Source organism: Lissotriton vulgaris, chromosome 9, assembly GCF_964263255.1.
Source record: "Lissotriton vulgaris chromosome 9, aLisVul1.2, whole genome shotgun sequence".
In the NCBI taxonomy this organism is placed as follows: Eukaryota; Metazoa; Chordata; class Amphibia; order Caudata; family Salamandridae; genus Lissotriton; species Lissotriton vulgaris.
The window spans coordinates 1,181,856,093-1,181,882,176 of record NC_141697.1 but is presented as its reverse complement, the minus strand read 5'-3'; the positions used below and the strand labels follow the sequence as shown (position 1 = coordinate 1,181,882,176).

General features: G+C 43.3%; 1 protein-coding gene across 1 annotated transcript in view; it reads left to right on the top strand.

The window, feature by feature from the left end:
• The window catches only part of SRGAP3 (SLIT-ROBO Rho GTPase activating protein 3), a 468,362-nt gene that overhangs the window by 426,816 nt on the left and 15,462 nt on the right, over positions 1-26,084 (top strand). Inside the window, exons 19-20 of the mRNA XM_086939226.1 lie at positions 21,749-21,929; positions 25,109-25,258. Of these exons, the coding sequence (XP_086795352.1) occupies positions 21,749-21,929; positions 25,109-25,258 (331 nt within the window). The remainder of the gene's footprint in view (positions 1-21,748; positions 21,930-25,108; positions 25,259-26,084) is intronic.

The following is a 26,084-nucleotide window of genomic DNA, read 5'->3' as shown; positions in this document are numbered from 1 at the left end:
CTAGCAATGAAAAATTAGGAATCCACTGCCTGCAGTACGATGTGATACCTAGAAAGGCACGCACATCTCTTTGGGTTTGTGGCACAGCCATGCGCGCAATCGCTGCAATTCTCTCTGGGGTCAATCTCCTTCCCTCCTTTGACAATAAGTGACCTAGATAGGTTACTTCTTGACAACAATATTGGAGTTTAGAAGGTGACACCTTGTGATTTAACTCACAGAGATGTTGCAGCAACGACACTGTAGCAATTTTGCAAATGTCCTGAGTATCAGCAGCCACCAATAAGTCGTCGACGTATTGGATTAAAGCCGCACCAACCGGCAACCTAAACGCATCTAGTTGACCCTTCAAAGCTTGACTGTAAATCGATGGACTTTCACAGTAGCCCTGAGGAGCGCGTTTGAACCGGAAGCTACGTCCACCAAGAGAGAAACCGAAAAGGTCCCTGCTCTCTTCGGCAATCGGGATGCTGAAAAACGCATTTTTCAAATCAATCACCGAAAACCATGAAGCCGTAGCTGGAATCAGAGTCAGTAGCGCCGTAATGTCAGGCACAACAGGGAATTGAGGAACCACAATTTTATTCACCTCCCGTAAATCAATAACAAAACGATAAACAGGCGGTTTGGTAGGATCAGTACGTTTAAGAATGGGCAGTACAGGACTATTGCACACGTTTCCCCGAGTTTCTTCAATGACATCTTTCTCGATCAAATCATAGATGATCGCTAACAAAGCTCGTTCACCATCCAGGGAGATACGATATTGGGGAATACGTGGCAATCGCACATTCGATTTCAACTGAACAACGTAAGGGGAGATATCAAGTAGGCCCACGTCGTTTGGACCCGTCGCCCACAAAGATGCAGGAAGAGAACTCAATTCCGGTGGAAGCTTATCGAGGGACAAGTACATGGGAGAGACTACTTTCTCTCCGAACGTAAGCTTTACACCCGCAGGAGAACAATACAAAGTCGCATACAAGCGTTTAAGCAAATCCAGACCCAAAAGATTTTCACCACAACCAGTGGTTAAAATCAACGGAGCTTCGAGCTCACGAGGCCCAATTTTAAGGGGCAAAGGGCGCGAAACTGGATTGCTAACGGGGGCGCCAGAGAATCCAACAGATACATTTGTTAAGCCAGACAAAGGTGCGCCAGGGAGTTTCGAATGCATGATAGAACTTTTCGCTGCACCAGTGTCCAACAGAAAAGGCTCAACGACGCCCGATGTAGCAACTGCGACGTAAGGCCCTCTCTGATCAACCGGAACTGATACCACTCCCTCTCCTTGTCTTTGGCTGTCCTAGTAATTACTATCGTCAGTTCCCTGATCGACGGAATAATCGTCTACATTGTACTGCGCAGATCGTCCTTGCGATGATCCACGTTGGTCGAAACAATTATTAGAATTTGACGAGTTATCAGAACGGTCGTTCTGAGCACCACGACCTCTACCACGTGATGCGTTCTGTGCACCACCACGACCTCCTCTAGACGAATTACCACCACCACGGTCATTTAAAGCAGGACAATCAAATTTAATGTGTCCCTCCTGTCTACAATAAGCACATTGATTGTACCCCAACGAAGATCTCTGAAAAGATGAATCATTACGCGGCTGCGATCGATTTGATTGCGACTGCGATCTATTCTGCTGAGGCGCATTCTGATTAGAACGCGGCGGATATGCTTGTTGTAACAACACTTTAGTTTTCAGCTCTTTCGTCTTTTTATCGGCACGGTCATTTTCCTCTTTTTCTCTATTTTCGTAATATTGTGCCGTAGCCAGAATCTGAGCTGAGGTAGAAACGGCCCATGAACTTTCTGAATTTTTCAATTTATTGCACAAGTCGGGCAATAAGTTCGATACAAATTTATCCACAAACAACCTCTGTCCACCCTCAGTACCCATATCCTGCCCACTATGATCGACGAATGTTTCCTCGAACCTCGTAAAGAAGTCTGAAACACTCTCATCTTTCTTCTGCTTACAGGCTGACAACTTGTCCCAATTTACCCTCATAGCTGGCATAAGCGTTTTCATTAACGTAATGATTCGCTGGGGAAGAAGTTCAATCAACTGATCGGGTTTAGTAGCAGCCACTTGTCCAGCGTCTGCCGCTGTAATGGCAGCCCAATCACCACCTAATTCATTCGCGTGATCTTGGTGACGAATCTTGGCCCATACCGGTTGCGGTACGACATTGCCAAACAACATGTCGATATCGGCCAGATTCATTATCGTAGCGTCTACGAGCTGCGATAATTCTTTGTAATACCCCGCAGGATTTTTGCGAGGATCAGGCAAAGTTTGTTTCACCTGGAGCACTTCCGATCGTTTCCAAGGGAGGTGTATCCACACTCTCTGGAAATGTGCTGGTATTGGAGCATTAGCATTAGTATTATCAGCGGGTACCCAAACTGGCGGAACTTCTCGCATAGGATATTGGCCAGACCCATCTCGTTGTTCAATGTCCTCAACGAACAATGCATGAGGAATAGGAGCGGGACGAAGAGATAGCAACCGTTCAATAGCACGTCGGACATTAGTGTCGACTATCAGTCCAGTTGCGAACTGAAGCCGAAGATTAGACAGGGCGGTCAGCACCTCATCAGGCGCAACAGCCGCTATCTGATCATGTAAGAACTTGCACATTTCATCAAACACATATCTCTGAGTAGGTATGTTGAATTGATCAAACGTTTCGAGGACAACACGAGGTGGATTTCTAACAGGGTTTATCATCCAACCCATCGCCATATTGTATAGCGCAACACGTTCTCTATTACCAGGAAGCTGGCTACGTCTCTGTGGACCATCAGAACCTGCAGACCCAAAAACAGGTCCGAGCGACTGAAAGAAGTTTGTCGCAAGGGGAGAATCACGATTACGAGTAGAGGGAGAAGAGTAAGACACAGGACTAACAAGAGAAGGAGTAGAGACGTTAGCAGCAACAGGGGTTAACAACACAGGAGCAGTAGCGTGAGCAGTAGCGGGAACAGGAGTATGTGGAAGCGGAGGAGCAGTAGGAATAGAAAAAGGCAAAGGAGCAGGAACAGTCGGAAGAGCAAGTGCAGGTTGAGGAACTGGTGGAACAGGTACGGCAGGGACCACAGGAGCTGCGGTACCCTGTACGTACGGAGGTGGCGACTTCATAAGATAGGACATTAAAGAATCCTCAACTGCCTCTTCCTTCTTATCCGACTCCGTAGACAAAACAGGATAGCATTTGTCTATGGACATACGCTGTAATCTCTCAAACACTTCCTTATCCTTATCCTCCTTATCACGCTGAAACTGCTCAGCTTTCTTCACTATAGTAGCAACAGTATCTCGCTGACTACGTTTATTTTGTCTGATCTCTTTCTGTCGGGCTTCTTTGCGCCAGAACCGAAAGGCATCAAACATGGCCGGCCTTGATTTACGTTCGAACAACTTTATTTCCAAATTATCTAAGATCGACGCTTCGAAGCTACCGTGAGGTGGCCAACGAAGATCGCCGTCTTTCTTTGTATATTTGATCCAATAATCGTTAAAAGCAATCGGGCCTAGCCCATGTTTGCTATATAAGTCATATGTAGGAGTTCCAACCGGAGGTATCGGACATGAGTCCTCCAGCAGGGAATCCGCACCACAAGGTCTAAAGCAACTGAACAAAGTACTGCGACCAGGCATCTTGCACACTAGCCGAGTTTCACAAACTTCAAGGGTTACGGGATTTACCAAGTCCCAGCAAGAACAAAACCCTCGGTCTTTGGCGGCTGCAGTCGTCAAACAAATACAACAACAACAAAGTACGCTAGCAAAGTGTCACCGACAAAAACACTCACACAGCGTGTACAACAAAGACACCCGCTAAAGTGTCTACAACAAAGAACTCTGGGAGCGACCCACAAATACTTAACTCAAAGATCAATGGCGTCCTCAGGAAGGCCCGTCAATCGTCTCGCTATACCAAGGTCTACGCCAGGCGCCAAAACAGGTCTACAGTCAGGGTAGCAGTCCGTCGCAGCCGTTAGGAGGCGGGAATCTTCGCGGGAAAAGTCTTCGGGCCACTTATTTCGACTACAGGATCGATGAAGCGGGGTGCACCTTCCCTCGGAGATTTCACACGAAGTTCCTCACGATCGTCAGGCTTGGACCGGTACCACTGATGCAGCCCCACGTTGGGCGCCAACTGAAGGACTGGGTTCTTTGGACCCAGCGGTGCCAGGGCACAACACCTGAAACCTTCGTGGGTAACCTGCTCCGGCGTACAAATCACAGAGACACGGGACACTTCCTTCGGCGTCAAAGAGTCAAGGTTTATTTACTGCAGGGAACACAGAAGTCACAAGAAGTACATCGAGTGTAGTTCGGGGAGACTGCTTCAAATTGTATTTGTGGATCGCTCCTTTTATACAGTTTCTACCCATAGGATAACATGATACACAATAGTTTACAACCTGGTTCCCACAAGTCGCTCTCAGAGGGGTCGCTTAGATCACTTTGAAACACACAAGATCCGGAACATAAGTGCGGAAACATTTGGCGGTTCCCAACTGTAAAAACCCATCTTCCCACCATTAGCAAATTCCAATCAGCAGTAAAGTAGATCGAAATAGGAACGAAGACAGGTGCAGAGGAAGACGGAAACAGTGGGGAGATCGGAAAGGGTGTAAAAGGGGAGTGTCGAGAAGCACGAGATACAGGCATCAAAGGGACGTGCCTAATGAGATGCACAACTGAGACAATAAGCCCGTGCGGCAAGATGAGCCTCGAGCGGCGCCATCTGCCTTACAGTAGCATCCCCCTCGTCATAAAGGCACTTTCAAAGAACATGTGTCTTCCGCAAATATCTTGGGAGTCCCAGGGTAGCGAAGCGGACAGCGTCCGTTCGCTGGCTACTTGAGGGCAAGAGACAAAATGGATGCCGTATCTAAGATGGAACCCGTGGGTACAGATGACAAACCCACATAACAAACGAACGGTTTAAGTTAGCACAGCGAAACTGCGCACACTTGCTAAACTCGTCATTTGCGGTTCATAGATACTAGACTCGACCATATTCGTGTGAGTCGAAAACACCACTTGCAATTGTCACGGAACCTCACTTAGAAATTCTTAAGAATAACTTACCTGCAATAATTGAACAAGCCTCCATTTCAGAATGCGAAGCAATTATGTTTACAATTGAACTTGCAAAATCCCAATCCTTAGGGGAATCTTAATATATCGTACCCCGGGATCCAGGAACACTTTTATACAAAACATCGGTACCATCCTAGAGGAAGGTCTCTCCGCCAAAGATATCACCATACTTGGTGACTTCAACATTCATTTAGAAAGTAATGATACACTGGCACTTATCAAGACCCTTGAGGGTTTTGGCCTGACTCAATTAGTAAATCAACCCACCCACAATGCAGGACATACCCTAGATGGGATTTTCTCTTCCAATTCTCCCATAGTCATGAAAGATGCACTAGCTCTAACATGGACGGATCATTATGCAGACTTGTTTGATATCAAGCTGGAATACAAATCCAACATGAGAAAAAACTCAAATCCAGTTGCTTTAGGGTGAATTTGGCATAATATAAAGGCAGACGCTTTCAATAAAACCTTAATAGATACAATGCCCCTTTCACGGAAACTTCAGAGATGTCATCCATTAAATATATAAAGTGGATTCAATCAGCCATAGCACTCGGTGTGCCTCTTAAAACTCCAACTCAGTGCAGAGGAAAGCCAACAGCCCCTTTACAACGAAAAGCTAAAGCATGAAAAGCAAGCTCGTAGAAGGGAAGAGAGACAGTGGAGAAAAAATGGGGACAAAACTGAAAACGAAAAATACAAGGTCCGTCTGAATGACTTTAAAAATTTAATAATCAAGGAAAAGACCACCTATTACACAAATAAAATAGAAACAGCAAATAACTCACCAAAGGAACTATTCCAAGTGGTGTCAAGCCTGGTCATGGCACCCGGGCATGAGCAACTAAATAACAGCCAAGCTTTCTGTGACTCCTTGGCCGACTTTTTCTTGGATAAAGGTGCTAAGATCTTTAATAAGTTTGAACAAAGGGAGGCCATCTCAGGAGGAGAAACCCCACAATCCATGCTATCTGAGGCTTATCCTCAATTGATTAGCTTCTCCCCTCTCATCGCTGAAAGTTGCTTCCATCATTGTAGTCACTAAATTAGGATCAACCACGGACCCCTGTCCTCCAAAAATTATAAATTTGGCTACGGATACCGTGGCAGTTGTCCTGACCATTATCTTTAATTCTGTGTTGAAATCAGGTAATTTCCCAGAACTCTGGAAAGAACATACGCCTCTTGCTGAAAAGGCTACTCTAAATTTTGAAGACCCAAATAATTATCGACCCATTTCCCGCTTACCCCTTCCAGCCAAGGTTATAGAAAAAGCAATAAACCAACAAATTGCACAATTCCTTGCTGTCAACCAGTTGCTAGATTCCACTTAATTTGGCTTCCAAAGTGGTCACAGTACCAAAACAGCTTTGAGCAAATCTTCAGAAGAAATGAGATCAATAGTTGATGAAGGTGGCAGTGCAGCCCTAATGCTCTTAGATTTACCAGGGTCCTTTGACACGGTCGACCATAAGATATCGATTGACGGTCTCCAGGAGGTCGGTATTAACGGGGTAGCCCTGAAACTTTTAGAACCCTTTCTTACTGATAGGAAACAAGTAGTGGCCACGGGTCACTTTGTATCAAAGCCTTTTAGTCTACCAAGCGGGTCCTGCAGGGATCTGCTCTCAGCCCAACTTTGTTTAACATCTACGTAAAACCCTTAGCCACACCGATAAGATTATTTGGGCAGGAACTTACCCTTTATGCCGACGACACCCAAATTGTGGTGGCATTGTCCTTCTCCAACAATTTAGCAGATGTTAATTTGCACAAATGTATGGCAGCAGTTACCAAATGGCTGAACATAAACGTAACCCAGGAAAGACAGAGGTCATCCTTTTTGGCAATAATCCTTCCCTCTGGGCCCCATCCTAATGGTCAACAGAACTGGGGGCTCTGCCCACGCCAATGACTAAAGTTAGGAACCTTGGAATGGTAGTGGATAGTAACCTAACTTTTGGGTCACAGGTAAGAGCATTCACCTCCCCGACGTTCCATACACTCAGGATGCTCAGAGAGTTCCTCCCATTAATTCCGGCTAACGCCGAAAAAACAGGCATCATGCCATTGACCATTTGCAAGATAGACTACTATATTGCCATGTACCTTAATATGCAGCATCAATACCTAAATAAGCTTCAGGTCCTACAAAATGCTGCTGCCAGAATATTGACAGGGATCCCTAAACATAAACGAGTCGCACATGCAATTAATGATCTCCACTGGCTACGAGTTAGGCAACGATCTAAATTCAAAGCTCTTAGCCTTGTCCACAAAGACCGGACCCGTAGTTCCTGAAACAATCCTTCAAATGGTACAACCCAGGGAGGGCATTGAGGTCCCTGGGAGCCTGGAACCTGAAGATCCGAAGGTTCAGGCTTACTAACTGGTGAGGGAGAGGTTTTGTGAATACCACAGCAAAGGACTGGAACCTCCGACTCTCCAATATCAGGAACATAGCAAATCTGCTCATGTTCAGAAAGGCATTAAAAACGTGGATTTTCAAAAATTAAAAGTAAGGGGACCACCTCCCCCAAAACAACACCTACATGCCATACTTATTATTAGGGTTATGCTTATTCTCACCTTTCAGCGCCTTGACACCTCTGGGTAATTTTCGCGCTCTACAAAAAACTTATAACTTAACATTACTTAATATCTGCTGTAAACTATCATATTATGTGCAGCAAGGTAGCTCAGTGTACTAGGCACAAGCTACAGACGTCCATGCGTTTCTATATCTGCAGGAACATAGGTACATAGAAGACCAATATATTGGATAAAATCTACTCCCCAGCTGCCACCTGGGGAGTAACAGGAAATCCATGGAGCTGAAGACTTTGGCAAAAGAAGGACTGAGAAATACTCATCTGCTTGACAAGTGTCTTTGTAAGCCAGTGATCTTTGGCCAAAATGGTTGAGGAATGATACTTTAAAAAAAAAAAAAGAAAATAGAATATCCCAGACTGTGCAGCTCAATCACCCACAAAGTTTCCAGTTTTAAATACAGCTTCATTCGAAGTAAATCACATCACAAAGCATAATTTTCTATGATTATTTTTTTAGGAATTTCTCCCCAAGTCCTCCTAAAATGTCTTTTCTTTTGCAGTCTTTAACATTCCATATATTTCTAATAATAAATTGAAAAGGCACTGTTAAAATGACTCTTTTGTTCGGTTTTAGCTTGATTGCAGTATTTAACATTTTTGGTCATTGTAACAGGAATAAGCTGAGGGATACAACTTAATTACTTTTCTTAACGGAGTATCGGCTTACAATTGTTTTGATGAGAACTTGATAAAATTGACACAGTTTATGTGCAGTGCTTGAAAACAGCCAAGCTGTCATATAGAGGGAAGCAGGCTGTAATTATTATTATCGCAAACTGTCAAACAAGCTGTTCCTCTGCAAATCTAGAAGAAGTAACATTTAAGCTAAACATACAGTTTGTCCTGTTTACTATTGTTGGTATCAATAGAAATCGTTTTTAGTTTAGATTGCTTCTGGTTTCGTGATTCCCTTTACTGTAAATGTTGTATGTTAGTGTAACAATGAATGTATAGGCGAATTTATGGTCTATGGGTTCGCTGGCTAGATTGCTACATACATTCAAAATAGTTGGACAACTAATCTTGACTCGTGCATGCTTCTGTAGCCATTGCTTGTTCTGGTAATGTCCATGGAAAACAACATGGAAAATGACTGTGAAATGACAGAGTGGTCAAGAGCCAGGAGACGATAACCATGTGGTTATAACTGTGTGTATAAAAGGATACCATGAATATATACGAGTAAGATTAATGCATCATTATTCTCTTGTATCAAGGGGCCATTTACACTGAAGCTCATTGTAATAAGAGTAAATACGGCTGCTGTCATTGAACACATCAACAAATAATAATTTGTTGCATCGCAGTAGTTCATCGAAGAGGTGGCCAGTTTCATTTTCTACTCCTCAGAATGACTGTTCATAGTACGTAGAGAAGACATCTCAAAAAGATAGACACTTGTGTATCACAGGTCATTTCAGACTGTACAGAGGTGTATCCAAGTCTCTTTGACATGCTCTCCTCATGGTGGGAAGTGGACATTGGAACTGGAATGCGCACTGGAGACTTGGTCACTGTACTTTTATTCATATTGTTGAATTTATATACCGCTTTGTCCTAAAGCATCACAGGACAGTTCGAGCTAAACATCAGACCTCATTGATGTTCATTCTCTACAAAAAAAAATCTTGAACATATGATTAGGACAGATATTTGTGAATGGAATGCAACAATCCCTAATTGTAATCAGTATCTGCACCTTCCTCTACTTGTCTGTCCTTCTTCCTCTCTTAACAAGATGCTTTTCAAAATCCTAATATCGAACTTCAAGGGATCTTTGTTCTTTAGGGAATACAACCAGGCTTTCTCTATCTCCAGGCATGGTCCAGACAAATTCGTATAGCTCATATGATCTCGTCACTAAAAAAGATTGATGCAGAACCAGTAGTGATGAGTAATAATTGGCCTTTTATATTGCTCGCAGTAGCGGTTAAGAAGCTTGAGAGCCATGTTTCAAAAAACGTACTCAAATCTTATGATATCTTGGATATTGCTTAAGCCAGTATCTGTGCGGGACACAGCACAGAGCTCAGGTAGCTGTAGATCACCTCAGGATAAATGTTGATACTGGTGTGCCAGCACCTTGATGCGTTGAGATCTGCCAGTAGAATTTCACATTGTCGATCATTCCATCGTCTTGGACCATCGACAGGGATCTGGCACAACGACCACGGCACACTCAAGTTTGAAATACTTTCAAATAATTGCAGTCTGTGTCATTTCCGCCATTCTGTGCCTCAGCCATCTTTCTGGGCTGTGGGGTGGGGTCTTCCATGGGTCCTCCTTACCTCCTTATTGCTCCACTTTAAAAAAAACAATGTGGAGCTTGTGCTTTGCTTCTTTTCTCCAGTGGCTTTTCCTTCAACATGCACAATGGTTTTAGGCTAGTTTAAGATCTGTTGTCTACGACAGCTTTCTAACTATCTAAGGAAAGGAGTAAAAGAGTAGCCATTGACTGAAATTTAATTTCATGATGGCCTCTTTCTGGCCTAGGAAGGTGGACTCCCTTCTTCTCATTTGTCTTCAACCTCTTGTGGTAGAGTCGGTTTCAACTCTTTCTTTGGCTTCTCAAGTCTGTGCTGATAGGTCAACTTGCTCCAATTCTGCCACTAAGAAATATTATTCCACTTTTTAAGGATTGCGTCCAACTGTAAGACATTGCAACCATAGTTGGCATCCAGATGACCTATGCAAGTTCTTTATACTTGGGGTTTCCCAAGTACCTTCGTCAGTGGCTACAACTTGTTCGTAGTCAGATGGCATGGTTTGAGTCTGATGCACCTACATAATGTTCACCTAAAAAATGAAGGTGTAAGTGATATTATAGTTAGGTGTTGAAATGAGATAAAAACTAATGTTTATGACTTTCACCAGTGATACTTTACCAGGCTCTCTAAAACATGCACCACCACCGCCATGCGCTGCTTATGACCTCACATGTTACATCACTCATCACCATAGTTATATACAACGTAGAGTTACTGAGTGAACATGTGTGGGTGCATACTATGGAAATTACATACGCCCTGGAGGCAAGTGTGATTGTGCATGTTGACAGTTTTATGGTGCCCCATTTACAAGTCACTAACGTTTGAGGTGCAAGGATTACTCTGTGTTAAACATGTTAAGGGCTGAGCATACCTGGTGTGAGTTGCAGAGTTATGTTTCATAGTAGTTTGTGACTTGAAGCCAAAGCCTGGTGCAAAAAATCTGTGAGAAAGGCCAACACTTCTGTTAGCAATAGGCTATGCATCAGTAGATTCTTTTTCCAAACTTTGTTTGTTGGCACCTCATCTCTCCTTCATTGCTTATCTCTGTACACTTTTTATCTCCTTCTGACTTTCTTGTTTATTGGCATTTCTGTTACATATTCATATATACATACAGGGTTTCTATAATGCAATTGCTACATTAAATTATGAGATTGCATATACTTTAATTGTGTCTTGGCGTTATATATGAACTCAGTACTCTGCTCTCATAGCCCTTCAAATGTATTATCTGGTTGACACCTGCAGTGCAAAAGAGGCCTTGTGGAGCTAATCGTATCCTACTACCTCTTGGGTGTTACCGCCCCAGCAAATGTCCCTTTCAGGCTTACATATGTATCACAGAGTTACTGAACAGAAATTAGCAATAAACTGAACAAACAAAACATTATAATACAATATAGATTGTGTGGAACTTATCTCCGAGGTGGGGAAAGCTTCTCTAGCTAATGATATCAACCATGAGGGGATTCGGTCGCTTAGTGCATAAAAATAAAAAAAAACTTGTATATTTTGCCTTTGGCGAGGACTTTGGACACCAGTAGATATTGGGGTATGCTGGCACCAGTGGGATGCCAAACCCTCATAGGCACCCAACCCACATTATCCTCACTGTTTTCCCCCAATTATTTTCAGATACCATAGTGCTCATGCGCTAACCACTCTGCAAGCTTCCACCCCATAGAACACTATACTGTGCAAGCTTCCCCGAGGAAGGATGGCAATGAGGTGGAATCTTATACAAAAGCTTCCATGGGTGTACCCGGGTACCTCACAAAAGGGCTGCACTGAGTCCCACCGCTCAAAATGTTTTTTTTATTTTAACCTCTGCTGCTCAGGGGGCCCTGCCCGACCCCTTAAACTCTTTAATTTGTCCTGTAATGGTGGCTGCAGCATTTTCTTTAGAGTTGCGGGCAGTCAACCAGTTTACTCACCCCCCAGGACCGTTCCAAGGTACCAAAGAGGCCGACTGGAGAAAAAGCTCCCCCGGCCGATTATGTTGACATTTTTTATATTAGGGGACTCCTGCTTGACCACCTGTTCGCAATATACCTAACTTTTTAGCCGCTTCATGCCCACCCCGAGCACTTCTTTAAGCTAATTTCTTGAAAACTTGGATTTACGCCAAATCACAAGAAAGACGCTTTCTGAATAAAGTTTGGGAATTAGATTAAAAAGTGGGAATTAACATGGAAATTAACGTTTTGTGACCCCCTCTCCCTTTTTCATGGCCCCACTTGAAGGGTCAGCACAAAACCTTCCATGAAAGAGCCGCGGTGGATGAACCTTAGAGGTACATATTATGGCAGAATGCAATATCGGTGTCTGATCTAGAGTCAAATGGTTTTCTGACCCAGTCTGCACCTGATCGTAATTCTTTCCTTGTTTCAGCAGAACGTGTTCAGGCCCAATGGAGGGCCTTGGTGTGAGACTCTCCCCATTCCACAGCAGGGCTTTGACTTGTAGCATAATAGACCACCCCCACATCTGGCACAAGCAGTAATATGGCATTTAAAAAAACAATTGCAGTCTTTTTTGCGACTGAAGTCAACGTTTTTGGCCACAACATTTGTCTTTCTAGAGGGTCTTTTAATTAGAGCTGAACTAGATAACCAGTCGATAACTGTTTTTTCTGTTTTTCAGCCTCCTATATCTTTGTCTCTAGTTAATAGGTTCTGATATATTTGTTTGTCTATTTTTAGTGCATTTTTTTGTGTTAGGTTTTGTTTTTTGTCCCAACTCATTATTGAGTTCTTGATAGAAATTAACACTACAAACCAACAGTGCATACTCAGAGTGATCTATTATCAGAAAAGGCAAAGGGTGGTGTTCCAGGGGCCAATCCCACCCCTCCCAGCATAAAAGACACAGAACAGTACAAGATACCAGTAGTGCCCAGAGCGGGGGCTGGATCTCCAACATGTAGAGGAGGGACCCTTGAAAGGGGCCGGACCATATGCCCATGGGCACGTTTGGCATGACATGTGTTAGGTTTTATTAAAATGGATCCCAAGCACACTATATACTTCAAAAAATTATTCTCACTGAAAAAAACACACATATAAATCTGGTGATTGTTCTTTCAAGAGATCAACATACCACGAACACAGATTTCTGATGAGAAGCGGCAGATCATTGTTGTTAATTTTCATGATTCATTTATTGCAAAAGGGTCTCTATGAGATGTTCTTCCAGAACACAGTACCAAACCGTAAGCGTACCTTTTAGCGAGTGTGTACACTTATATAGAGACAGCTACACACTACACCACCCTCCCTACAAATACACTTTAAGGTTATTAAGAAAATAAGAAGTCTTTAAGTGACTTCCAGAGTTTGTAGTGGCTGGCCACCCTGGGAAAATCCTCAGGCAAGGAGTGCCACTCTTTTGGTCCCCAGATGTTGGTCAGCCTTTTCCATTTCACGCTCACAATAGCTATGACATTGCCTGCCATGGAGCAAAGAGTCCTCCAAAGATGGTATTGAGTGACCTCACGGAGAACAGAAGTGGTAGGTTGTCCGGAAGAACCTGGTGGTGACTCTTTTGCAGCCAACACATCCACCCTTTCTTTAGGGTATTCACTAACCGAACAGCTGCATTCTGGACCGGCTCAACTTCATTGAGGAGACTCTGAGGCAGGCCTACAAAAAGGGACGTAGCATAACTAAGCCATAAATTCACTAGTGTATGTCTCTACAGTGGGCTGGAATTAGCTAAGTATGGGTTTTAGCAGAGATAGTTGAAACATCTCTCCCATAAGAGGAGTTTAGTGTGGGGTCAAATGGGACAACTAGGGTCCTGGATTGAGGTGAGCACAGAAGTGTTGGAAGGGGAAAAAGCTAGCTATTAGTACCTAGCAGTAGCAACTCGGATTTGCTTTGGTGCGGCTGAAGACGGTTACACACATTCACGTCTTCAAGACATCGCTCTTGTGTGGCAAACCAAGAGCGGAGTGTCATCTGCCCAACTCTTTCGATTCAGGCGCCAATAATGTGAAGTGCCAAAAAATGTACTACGTTGTCCCAAAAGTATGAGCTGTTCCAGTAGCCTTGGTCCCTTATTCCAGAAAAAAACTCAGTAGAAACACAGATTTAAGGTTGCCCAAAATTTGATGAAAACAAGTGACCGCCTCATAGACCTGGGGATCCTTCTTGCTCTGTTTTTTTATGTCAAACATCATTGCTTTGCCCTTGCTGTTATGTGCCAAGGGACATGATGACACCCATTACAATGGCCAGGAGCAGATCTTTGATTGGGCGCTGATCACTGCAGTCAGAGGGCAGGGACAGGGGGATGTGCAGGGCAGCTGGGGGCTAGCTTATTTGTATTCTTCCCCTAATGATGTTGGGCACTCGAAGCCTGCAGTGGTGATTACCCTGTTCAGGACCAGATGCACCTGCTGGGCTTTTGTGCTCATTAGTGCAGCAGAGGCGGTACCCAGCCCTGGAAGGGAAGGTGGGCACACTTTGGTGATCAGTGCAGATGCTGCCACACTGAGCTGTAGCAGCCACTGCTGTGTTTAACAGCGACATATCACGTCAACAGTTCTGGTGTTACCACTGTTAGTGTTATTCTGCTGTCTTGACACACGAAAGATGTGTCCAGTGTATTTCAATTGGTCGGCGGAGGGATCTGTCAACAGTATTTACATTTGTCAGCAGTGCTTGATGTTAGCACCATGTTGAGCCATATGACATGGTTTTTTTTTGTTGCTAAAGGTATAGCTAGCTATGCATGTTCCGTCCACTTACGCCTACACGACATGGGTCAACACTACATAGGTGTGCAGCGTAGAGCAGCCGTACGCGATTCTCCCCCGGAGGATGGTGTGTGGAGCCATGGTGGGATTTCTGAGCAGAAAAGGAGGACAGTCACAATGCCAGGGACAAAGCCAATGACTCGCGCCAAGGCTTGCAGGGCATCTGCCAGCCCTTTGGCATTATCTGTAATGCACTTGATGACAAAGAGTGCACTATCATCATTTAAGTAATTTCATGCCTCAGCGCCTGCATTACCAGTTCTGATTAGCATTCGCAGGTGATTAACTGAGCCACCCCTGCAGCAAGAGAATTGATTTGGGGATATTCCTCTGCACAGCAGTTTCTGCCATGCTGGCACAGCTGGGTCGCCACTGGCACTGAAGCCCCAAAATTATAGAGGGATTCAAAAACTGCTCCTTAGTTTCTTCAAGATGCACTGGCTTTAGTGTCGGTATAGGGGGAAGCTTGAGAATATTTGTCCATTTATAGCTAAAAAATAAAGCATTTTTCTGCCTTACATGGGTCACAAAGAAGCTAGTCCACTTCCTTTGATCTAAAAGCTAAATTTAATTATGTTGTACAGTGCCAAAATGAAAGCAATGTAAGCACAAGCTTTTGATGGAGCCACGGAATAGATACATCACAAAGAAGCAGCACAAGCTTCTCTCACACAGATATAAGATGCAAGCTTCCCTCACACAGATATAATATACAGCACAGCAGAGCCATACAGCCAGGCTAGGATCTCATGGATAAGTCCTGCACAGAAGAAAGAGCTGCCCTCTCTCTCTCAGAACTTGCACATCATAGAGGAGGAGTGCAAGCTTCTCTTACATGAAGAACTGCGATAGTACTGAATTCAATAAATGCTAACATTGCATTGAGACCAGGTATGGCACAGAGAGCTGTGCAAGCTTCCCTCACACCATGAGAGTTTCCTCCCTTGACGAGGAGGGCATTGAGCACTTTTTAATGCCACTTACCACCAGGTTTTTCCCCGCTGTGGCCGGCATTGAAAAAAAGCTTTATATCTAGTTTAGGTGGGCGGGGATATAGCCAAACCCCTGACAGTCCACCAAAGTAGTCCCCGCCGTCAACAAACTATGATCCACCAGCATTTAAATCGGGTGGACAACCAAGTCTTGGTGGGGGGCAGGAGGGGGTACTCCGTCGCCATTGCACTGCCTTTAGATTTTCACTTAATGGATGAAATGCATACACTATCCATCTCTTTAGACACAAATAGTTCATTTTTGGTGAGACACCAGCCTTCGAACAGTGTCTCACCATGTTGGTTATTTCTGATGGATTTCTTTGCCAAGTTTTCTCTGTTGTCTCTTCCGGCATATGCACCGTGGTGGCCTTTTTTTTCATCATGCATTAAACAAATGAAGAGTTAGCATTTACCCCATGGAATCTCATCATTATATTTCAAGATAATAAAAAGCGGCCAGCAGTAGACCCCTTTGTACGTCTAGATATTGAAAGAGGGAAGTGTACATATGAGCAAGAGTGGTCTGCTGGGATCTGCTCTCTTGTGTGTTATTGTAGGAGATATTAGATGAATAAACAGCATCGACCTCATGTGGTCTAATCAATGCATTGCACTGCAATAAAATAGGACCTCAGTATATGCCTCTGTAAGTCCAGGTATTAGAAGGGGGAGCGTGCATGTGAGCAAGAGTGATCTGCTGGGAAACCTTGCGAGTCATTGCAAGATATATATATATATATATATATGAAACATGTGACTCCTCTGGATTTCTCGGTGTTTCCCGCGCCTGCTCAGCACATTCAGCACACCAGCAAACAGGAAGGAGACGGACCACGTCACATCAGCATACCGATGTTTATTCGGTACAACAGAAAGCAGCTACGCGTTTCTGGCAAGGTATGCCCTTGTTCACGCTGCAACATGTACATAAGACTGAATGCTTTTTAAATGCAATTCAAACAGTGACCACCCCTTCACAGTGACATAGTGAGTCATGTGACTTAATGAATATAGAAAACATACTGCCACAGTAAGTGTGAGTACATATAATGGTAAATACCAAAAAGAAACATCACTGGTTAAATCCTTATGCATATAATAATAGACCACAATAAATAACTGGTTAAATCCATAAATGTAGATGTACATTTAGAGGCCTGTCAATTTCTTACTAGCATTTTTATATCATGTCATAACTAAATATGAGCCCACTTAATTTCATTAAGTGCATACTGAGCAACTGTAAATGACAGGAAATTCTCTCATCAGCAAATGTACAATTAGTGTGTCCCATTACATGACCATGGCAGTATAATAAAGTGCTAAGTGAAGGATAAAAAGTAAAGTGCAAGGTTCTGAAAAAAGTGCGCAAGAAGAGAAAGCTATACGAATTAAAGTGCAATACCAATCATTATATAAAGTACGACAAGAATATATCTGAGCACACTTCAATCTCATATGGGTTCAGATTACATCAACATTCTATGTGCATATTTCGTACCTTAATAATAATAAATAGTATAAATAGTTAAAAGCTCCGTGAACATCAATAAATACACCTAGATTTGTGATAATCAATTAAAGATATATATAATATATATATATATATATATATATATATATATATATATATATATATATATATATATATATATATATATATATATATATATATATATATATATATATATATATATATATATATATATATGCTAAATAAATAGTTTGCATTGGCCTCATGGGGTACCATTGGTTTAAAGCCTAATGATAAGACAAAGTGGCAAATACAACCCGATCATTTCGAGATTCTTGTGTGATAGGTGTATTTTTGTGTGCGCGATTGATGGTGGAGTGTGTGACCAACCCCGGTATCCCAAGAACCATGTGTGTATATTGGTTGATGACAGTGAGGTGCTTGTGTGTAATCAACGGGTATTTTCTTACTGTGTTCTTCTAGCAGTGATGTGTTGTGTATGAAACCTGAATGTTTTTCCAGCTGTGGATGAGTGATACTTCTGTGTGTAACACACAGGCATGTTTCCCACTGAGAGCGAATGATTTTGACGTGTCAGTGAGTGATCGACATGTGGGTATGGCATTGTGCAGATAAATAGAAGAAATGGTAAGCTGTATGAGCTTGGCTTCTGGTAAGGAGTATTGATTAGCCTCGCTGTACTCTGTCATCCTTCGGGAGTGTGCAAAAATATGACGAGTCATCAATAATTTAGAGAGAAGGAAGTCTGAGAGGGAGGAGTGCATTACCTGGCACCAGACCTCTGCTCATCTGGGCAGAGCTCAAGGTCATGACCACGTGCGCCCCAGGGGACTGCTCCTTGCAGAATGTGTAACTGTAGAAGAGAAAAGATTCTTGAGATCCAGGGACTGGGTATGGACAAGGGGAATGTGTCTGGTATGCCTTACTTTCTGAAGCTTTTGAAATGCTTGTGTTTCCAAGGTTAAGTCTGTACACAGGTTATGTGGAAAAGGTGGGAGTACTTACCACACCCACTAATTACCGAATACATACCTTTACTACGCATGCTTTACATCGAATGCCATTACAATGGGGTCGTTACAACGACCACGTTGTTACAACACAAACCATTACATCGCAAGTCATTTCAACGACTGCTGTTGGGGGCACGCTAGACTTAGGAATAGTATAATTTACTATTCCTACTCCAGTTTGTGCAACATCAGGGAAGGTTCTGCCCCCTGCAGCAAGTCGTTGTAAAGACTTGCAATGTGATGGTTCGCGTTGCGATGTAAAGGCTGTTTCCCCTAAATTCCGTTACCTAGAGGGGAGGTTTATTGTTTATATGCAAGGGCATCAGGCAAACCAACCTTATTCAAAATTATGTTTGTGGTCTTTTGCTGTAATCTTATGTATGGTTTAAGGACAAGTTTCCAAAATCTATGTAGAACTGTATGGAGTTAGGAAGTGCACCATTTGGATGCCCCTAAATCATAAAGTAAGGCTAATCTAGACGCAGTCTTCCTAGCCAAAAAATATCCGTAACACATACATAAATTATACACAAATGCACAAACATAACTTTAACCAGTTTCTTAAAGCAACAAGAGATGCTTTGAAAAAGGAAAAAGATTTTCATTTTGGAAAACTGCAACGAGAGCAGGCAGTGGCCACCTGGATCCCTCCGTACTTTGCCTGAAGCCACCGCAATAATTCCCAGAGGGGACCTCTTCCCTTTCGCAAATCAATTACCGGTTAGTGGTTTGTGAGCAGAATTATGGCCCCAAACCATTGATACATCGTGGTGCAAATCACTATTTGGAAAGGATGCCCAAAATACGCCCCTTCCAAATACAGATGCAAAAAATATTTCTAGACCCATTTAGCAATCAGAAAAACTGTTGTGAATCAATAAAGGGGTTTAGCACATTAGAGAAAGCTAGGGGAGTCACGCAGGCCCCTGCAGCTCCTGCTGAGCCCCCCAGCACTCCAAGGGCCCCTTTCAGCCCATGGCCACTGAATATTTGTGAGGTATGGGAGACTTGGGGTCCCCTCACAACAACGGGCAAGGGGGGGGGCATCATTTTACATTAAGCCACTGTAGAAAGCTGTTCACTCGTCCAAAACCTCTGATGTAGTGAATTGAAGGGGTTATGCTCAGGCATAAATTTCAGTTACACGGGTGTAATCTTTGATAATTTCAGTAATTTTTCATTACACGTGTTACACAAATACAGAAATTATTCTATTATGCCACCTTGCATAATTGTACACCGTTTGCGGCCCAAATCTAACCGTGAAATGCATCCTTGCATCTAAAACGGATGTGAGGATGAATTCCTTACTAAAATATAGTGGCATTACTTTTTGTGAACTTAAGCCAAACTTTGCATAGTTTTTCAAAAAATTTGCATAATGTGAATTTTGCACACACATAGCAAAAACCTTTGTACATCTGGCCCTAAATCCCTTCTTATATTTCCCCTTGCTTGGCTTTGACTATATTCTATCATCCCCATCTCTAAATTTTCCTTCACATTAGCGAATCTTTCTAGAATCTATTGCTCCAGCAGAAACATGCATCTTCACCTTTTTGTTCTGCTTAGCACTGATATCATGACTGTTGTGCTTGTGTGGGGTTTTCTCTTCCATAAAATGTATGTACAATTCCGAAATCTCCATTAATACTTGCTTATAGCCTTGGAAAAGCCCCAAACCCACTGGCATAAGGAGCAAAACAGGTGTAGGCTGTTCTTGTATAACTAGGACAAATTGATGCCTATAACATTGCACAATCAAATAAACAAATTTTATCAAAGCGACAGGATTCCACAACAACACACTTAGGAGTAGAACACATATAGGTGCAAAATCACCCATGGTACATTATCCTCAGGAGTGAAAAAAGACTTGAGAAAACAAAAATCAAATTTAGGTGCAAGACCACATTTCGATTTAAAGGCACTTGTTGTAAAATCAAATTTAGTTGCAAAATGACCCTTGTAGCAGCAGCACGAGTCATTTTCAGGTGCACAATTCGAAACAAAAATCCTCCTTGGTGGTACCCATTTACAGGCAGAATCAGTCTGTACAGATAGAGCAAATGTGGCGGCAAGATGTCACATTAGGTGTAAAAGGTGTACATCAGTATTACGTCACATTTGGTTTACAGCACAAAGGTCTAAAATAACCTCTGGTGCAACATATCCTGAATATGAAAAATAATTAGAAGCACAAAGCACATTTATGTGCAATATGACTTTTAGTAGCAAAATCATATTTAATTGAAAAATCCCCCTTGATAAGTACATAGCAGAATACATAACAGAAACAAGACTAGAAACTGAAAACATACACAAGAGCAAACTATAGTACAAATCCATGGAGAGTGGTAAACAAGCACTGTCTCATGGCACAAGTGAGACTCCACAGCTTTCCCCATTCCAGCTTCTTGTTTTATTTTTATTTTAATGGAGGAGAAGGTTAAAGGACAACATTTTCTGCTTTAAGATGACAATTCAGTTCTATTTTATTGCTTGTTGCTGTCATAATTTGTCAAATTAAATATGTTTTCCTACCCGTCCAGGCTCTCTTTTTCTCATATTGAAGTTTCTTAGTGCCTCTTGCTCTGTCTTTCCCTGTCTCTCCTTTACTCTCGCTCATTTTCTCCCTGTCTTGCTTTCTTTCCCTTTTTTACTCTCATACTCTGTATCTCTTTCTCTGACTACGATTCTGATAAAGTTAGATTTTCGAAAACATTGATTCCCAAATGTTTTTATACACCTAAGTAAATGTAGATGTGCAACAAAAGGCCTTCATACTTCACAATTCTGCGTCCTGTTTCACAGAATCAAGATAAGTCATTTTGCAATACTCAAATCTTGAAATTCATTATGCATCATTGGCCTTTTCCCAAGATTCCATTCTATGAACTTTACTTTTCTCTCCATGCAATTTCTCTCTTGGTGATGCCATCTCCTTCTTTGGGTTATGCATGCCACCTCTTTGCTGATGACACCCAAATCATTTTTACTATCCTGTTGTAAACGGCCCCACTCCTGCTGCAAACGGACTACCTCTCAGCCATCTGGCATTGGATGCAATGACTAGGCAGTGGTTCACCCAGACTAGAATGACATACTCTTTTTTTTCTTTTTAATGCACCCCTGACCATTCCATCTCCGACCTCCTCACGTTCTGAATCCTTTCTCCCCTACTCCTTTCTTAATATCACCTGCACAACATCTGCAAGTCTTTTCCAACACTCCCTTCTGCTTTTCCATAATCCAGTTTGCGACACTATTGCTCAGTAAGCTGGCTTCTGCAACAGCCTCCCCCTGAAACATTGCAAAGGTCTAAACTCCCTAGGCCCACCTGCTTCCGTCATTCAAAACAGGGTGCTGGCAGCCTGGCTCAATGTGTACAATATATGTATTTTGTTTTGTGGCTTGTTGTGTTTGTTTTATTGAAAGTCTCTCTTTTTTTTGTCTCATTCCAGAGGTGGAACAGATTGAGGCCATCGCCAAGTTTGACTACATCGGACGCACTCCGCGTGAGCTCTCTTTTAAGAAAGGGGCCTCGCTCCTTCTGTACCACCGGGCGTCCGACGACTGGTGGGAGGGGCGCCACAATGGTGTGGACGGCCTCATACCACATCAGTACATAGTGGTGCAAGACATGTGAGTGGAAACCTTTGACACACACTATGCTGGTCTGGAAGTGATTATCATAGACAGCTGAACAGTGCACACGCCTTATCCCTTATCACTTGGGGGTTCTTAAAAGCTTGCCATATTATTGGGCCCCAATGCCTTGTGAACCATGATATCCAGTTGTAATATAAATTTGTCATTGAAAATACCCATCAACTGTGTACTTCGTATTCTTTATATTGAGGGTGAGTAGATGGCGAAGCGGCATACGTGGAAATGAGGAACAGGACCCTTTACCCCTGTCGCAATTGAATGAGTTTGCCAGCCTTACTGTTACAGCTGGTTTAGCAATGCTTGTTTTTGTAAATGAGCCCTGCATGGAATTTATGTATGCTGCACTGGCCCACTCGCGGATTCACTGGCCTCACCAGGATGATGTGCTTGAAAGCACCATGCAAATTTTTATATTCCTCTGATCCAGAGGCTCGTAATGAGGGTGATACCTGCATATACAATGCGCACCGGAGAAACTTGCCGCAAAAGATAATGTCATTTTCACCAATTTTACTGAAAAACACCCCTAAGCTCTGCCCTGTAGGAGTTGAACCCATCACTGATGAAACAGCAATTCCATCTCTTACCTTAGAAGACTGCCCTTTAGGAGAAGATCCTATTTCTAGGAGAAAGTACCCAGATACATTATCATCTGTAGGATGATAGCCTATCACTGCCACCCCAGAAGAACTACGCACATCAATCGTGTCATGTCATATCATGTGAAACGCGATAGCGCAGGCAGGATGTCGTGGTGTTGGGAAGACACAAAGGCGCAAATAATAAACACACTGATATGTCTTGGGCACTAGGAAGATAATTCTTCAAAAGTATGGATTCCCTGCAGCATAGCAGTTTCTGAGATTTATGACCTGTCTACCTTCAAAAGAATCCAACATCCTAATAACATTTAGGAAAGAAAATAGCTGTTCTAGTTTTGAACAATGAGTGCAGTCAAAGTTGTCAAATATTTAATTCCTCCTAAGACTTTTTCATTTAACTCTTTGATTTGTCAACCAATGCAGCCTTTATGATAAGCAATAAGAAATAAAATGTACCATCTAAGCATCCTGATTGGTTTATGGATATAGCCGAATAATTGTGGTATATGTAGGACAGTATTACCAGGGCAAGGTGGAATTAGTCTGATGCATGTTAACCAATTACACAGTACATTTTAAGATTGTTCAGCATGTTTGAAAAATGCGTCATAGCCATGTTTCTGCTCTTCTAATCGAGTTGTGGGAGCCTTAATCAGTACGCAGGGTAGCCATTTAGAAAATGAAGCAATTTTGTACTTTAGCATTAAACAATTTGTGGAATTACTTATGATTCCTCTCGGACAAAAGAAGCTACCCTCCTAGTAGTTTTCTCCAACTAGGGGCTTTAATTTGGTGTAAATTTGGCCCGAAGGCGATCCCTCGACCTGGGCCTCATGAGTTTGGACGGCCCCGGAGTCAGTCTGAGGAAGCTCCTCGTCCGAGCTATCCTCTACGGTGGCAAGGGCCCCGTCGTCGTCCCCTACCTCCTCGACGACTTCATCGAAATCCTCGGCCTCCACGCCGTATTCGTCCTCGACCTCCGACGCGGGGTTAGATTCCGTGATCTCCTGGATATCGTCGTCCTCGACATCCCCAGCATCGAAGATGTCCGTAGGTGGTGGGGCTGCTCGCTGGGCCTCCAGGCGCGCAGCTCGACGGAGCTTGAGTGTTTTCTTGGACCGGAATTTGGAACAGGCCATACACTTGGCCTCGTCGTGGTCCGGTGACAAGCACTTGTTACACACCGGGTGTACATCGATATGTGGGTACTTCGAGGCACACACCGGGCATCGCTTGAATGGACTTCGGTCCATGATGGATGAAGAGTCTGGAGCGTCGAGTAGGCCCCTCCGCGCCGAAAGCACGCGGAAGAGTAATGTCGGTTCGGAGCCGAGAAGTTACGAACCCGAACGAAAGACAATACCGACGCAAGTCCTAAAGACCTTTTGGTCTTAAGCAAAGTGAAGTTAATAACTATCGATTCCGACAGGAGGGAACCGAACACATCCGAACCCAATGGCGGAAAAAAACAATCTGGGGATGGAGTTGATGCCCATGCGCACTGTAGTCCAGGGGAGGAGCCACCTATCTCGTGATACTTCGAAGACTCTTCCAGGACAACAAGGTGCAATCATCCGAACCCAACACTAGGCGGCGATCTATGCACAGATATGAATGTCAGCAGCCCTACATGCCAAGAACAGATGCATACTAGTAAGTAGCATATTCATTACACCAGAATGGCAGTCAGTTATTTTGGAAATTGATGTGCAATGGAACAAGAATAATCTGTCATTTACATGGCGTGCAGTATCCACCCTATCTAGAAAAAAAGCAGCCAAAGAAACAATAAGTCAACGTGTCATTAGCAGGATATTACATGGATCTAAGTAAATATTAACCAGGGGGTTATCTCAGGTGTCAGCTATAGAAAGGAAACCCCTTCAGGGTGGATAAGCAACCATCATGACTTCACTTTAAGGAGTTGTAGCCCCTACTATCCCTCCTTTCATTAGTGGAATGGAGGCCTTGGGGTTGAGCATAGTCTCACATAAGTGAGACCAAGGGTTTTGCAACTTGTGCTGGCTAATAGGAATAGAATTTCCATTGGTGATGATGGTTCACCATGTCTTAAATGTTATACAAACCAGCACATTCTTGTGTCTCTACCTAAATTGTATCAGTCCAGGAAACGCATCACAACCTCGTCAAATCAGCAAAGATGTGTGTGCCTTTATTGAAAGTTTATGCGAATGTACATGAGTAGCACAACATGGGGATGAACTTAGGGAATGGTTTGAGATGGGTATGCCCTTCCGACCTTGTGGAACCAACTTAGATCTCACACATATGCTTCTGCGCATGCAATGACACACATCTGTCCAAACCTTAATGTGTAAAATGTTTTTAGAATATGGGCACCATTTTTTCTGTGGTCATGAAATGTGGAATTGACTGCGACTTTATGATACATGATGGAGTCACTAAAATTCATTTGTTGTTTGTGGACATTGGGCATCTGTTAGTTGATCACTGGCTGGAAGAAGAGGGTTTGGAACAGTAAAGGGTCAGGAAGACAAACTAGTAGCTAAATGTCCTCCTTTCTTCCAGGGATGATGCCTTCTCCGACAGCCTGAGCCAGAAAGCTGACAGCGAGGCCAGCAGCGGACCTCTACTGGACGATAAAGCCTCTTCCAAGAATGACATCCAATCTCCAATGGATCATATCCCAGACTATGGGTTTGGGGGAGTCATGGGCCGGTAAGATCTCGTGAAGTTTCCAATGCCACAACTGCTTCATTTTGCCTCTGTTTTTTCTTTATAAATATACCCTCTCTAAATACTGAAAAGAAATGTGTCCTCATCTCCTGAGGGATTTCTATCTGCAACCCACTTCTTCCCTGCCTCTCAGTACCTACCTAAGTAAAAGAGTTGGAATTCTGGGTATTCACTGCCCTTATTCCAGAGCAGTAAAACACGTGTTTTGTGTCTGGTATTTGGGTAGGCACTGGTCCTCTGCCTCACCAAGGTTTCCAGAAATTTAAGGGATGCTATGGAAAGACAGTCTTCCCCAACTCTTTTTGCCGCTTTTGGGTCTTTATATGCTGAGGAGAACAGGGAAATTGGCTGGCGCTCTGGCACCACCTTAACCTGCCTTCCTTCTCATCTTTGGGCTGAGGCTGACAGATGAATTGTCCCTGTGCTGGCAGCAGCTCTCAAGAGCCTTGACCTCCAAAGGTTTGTTTCAACTCACTAAAGAGAACAACTCTCTGCTGTGCTAGGCAGCAGGTCCTACGGCACCTGTTCTTCGCCCCCCTTACAGTGCATGGATTGCAGCCATGAAAAGAGAGGAGGAAGATTACAGGATGCCAATACCAACAAAATATGGGAATGGGGGATGCTTAAGGGAGCTGGGGTAGGGTGATGGATGCTTGGTAGTTTTTTAAATATCTTAAGGGAGGGTCAGAGGAAGTGGGGAGATAGAAAGGATTCCAGGTGACACAAACCTGGTTTGGATCTTGTGAAGGCTCCAATAAGAGTGGAACTTGTACATTTACAGGTGTCCTCGTCATGGCATCAGTGGGTT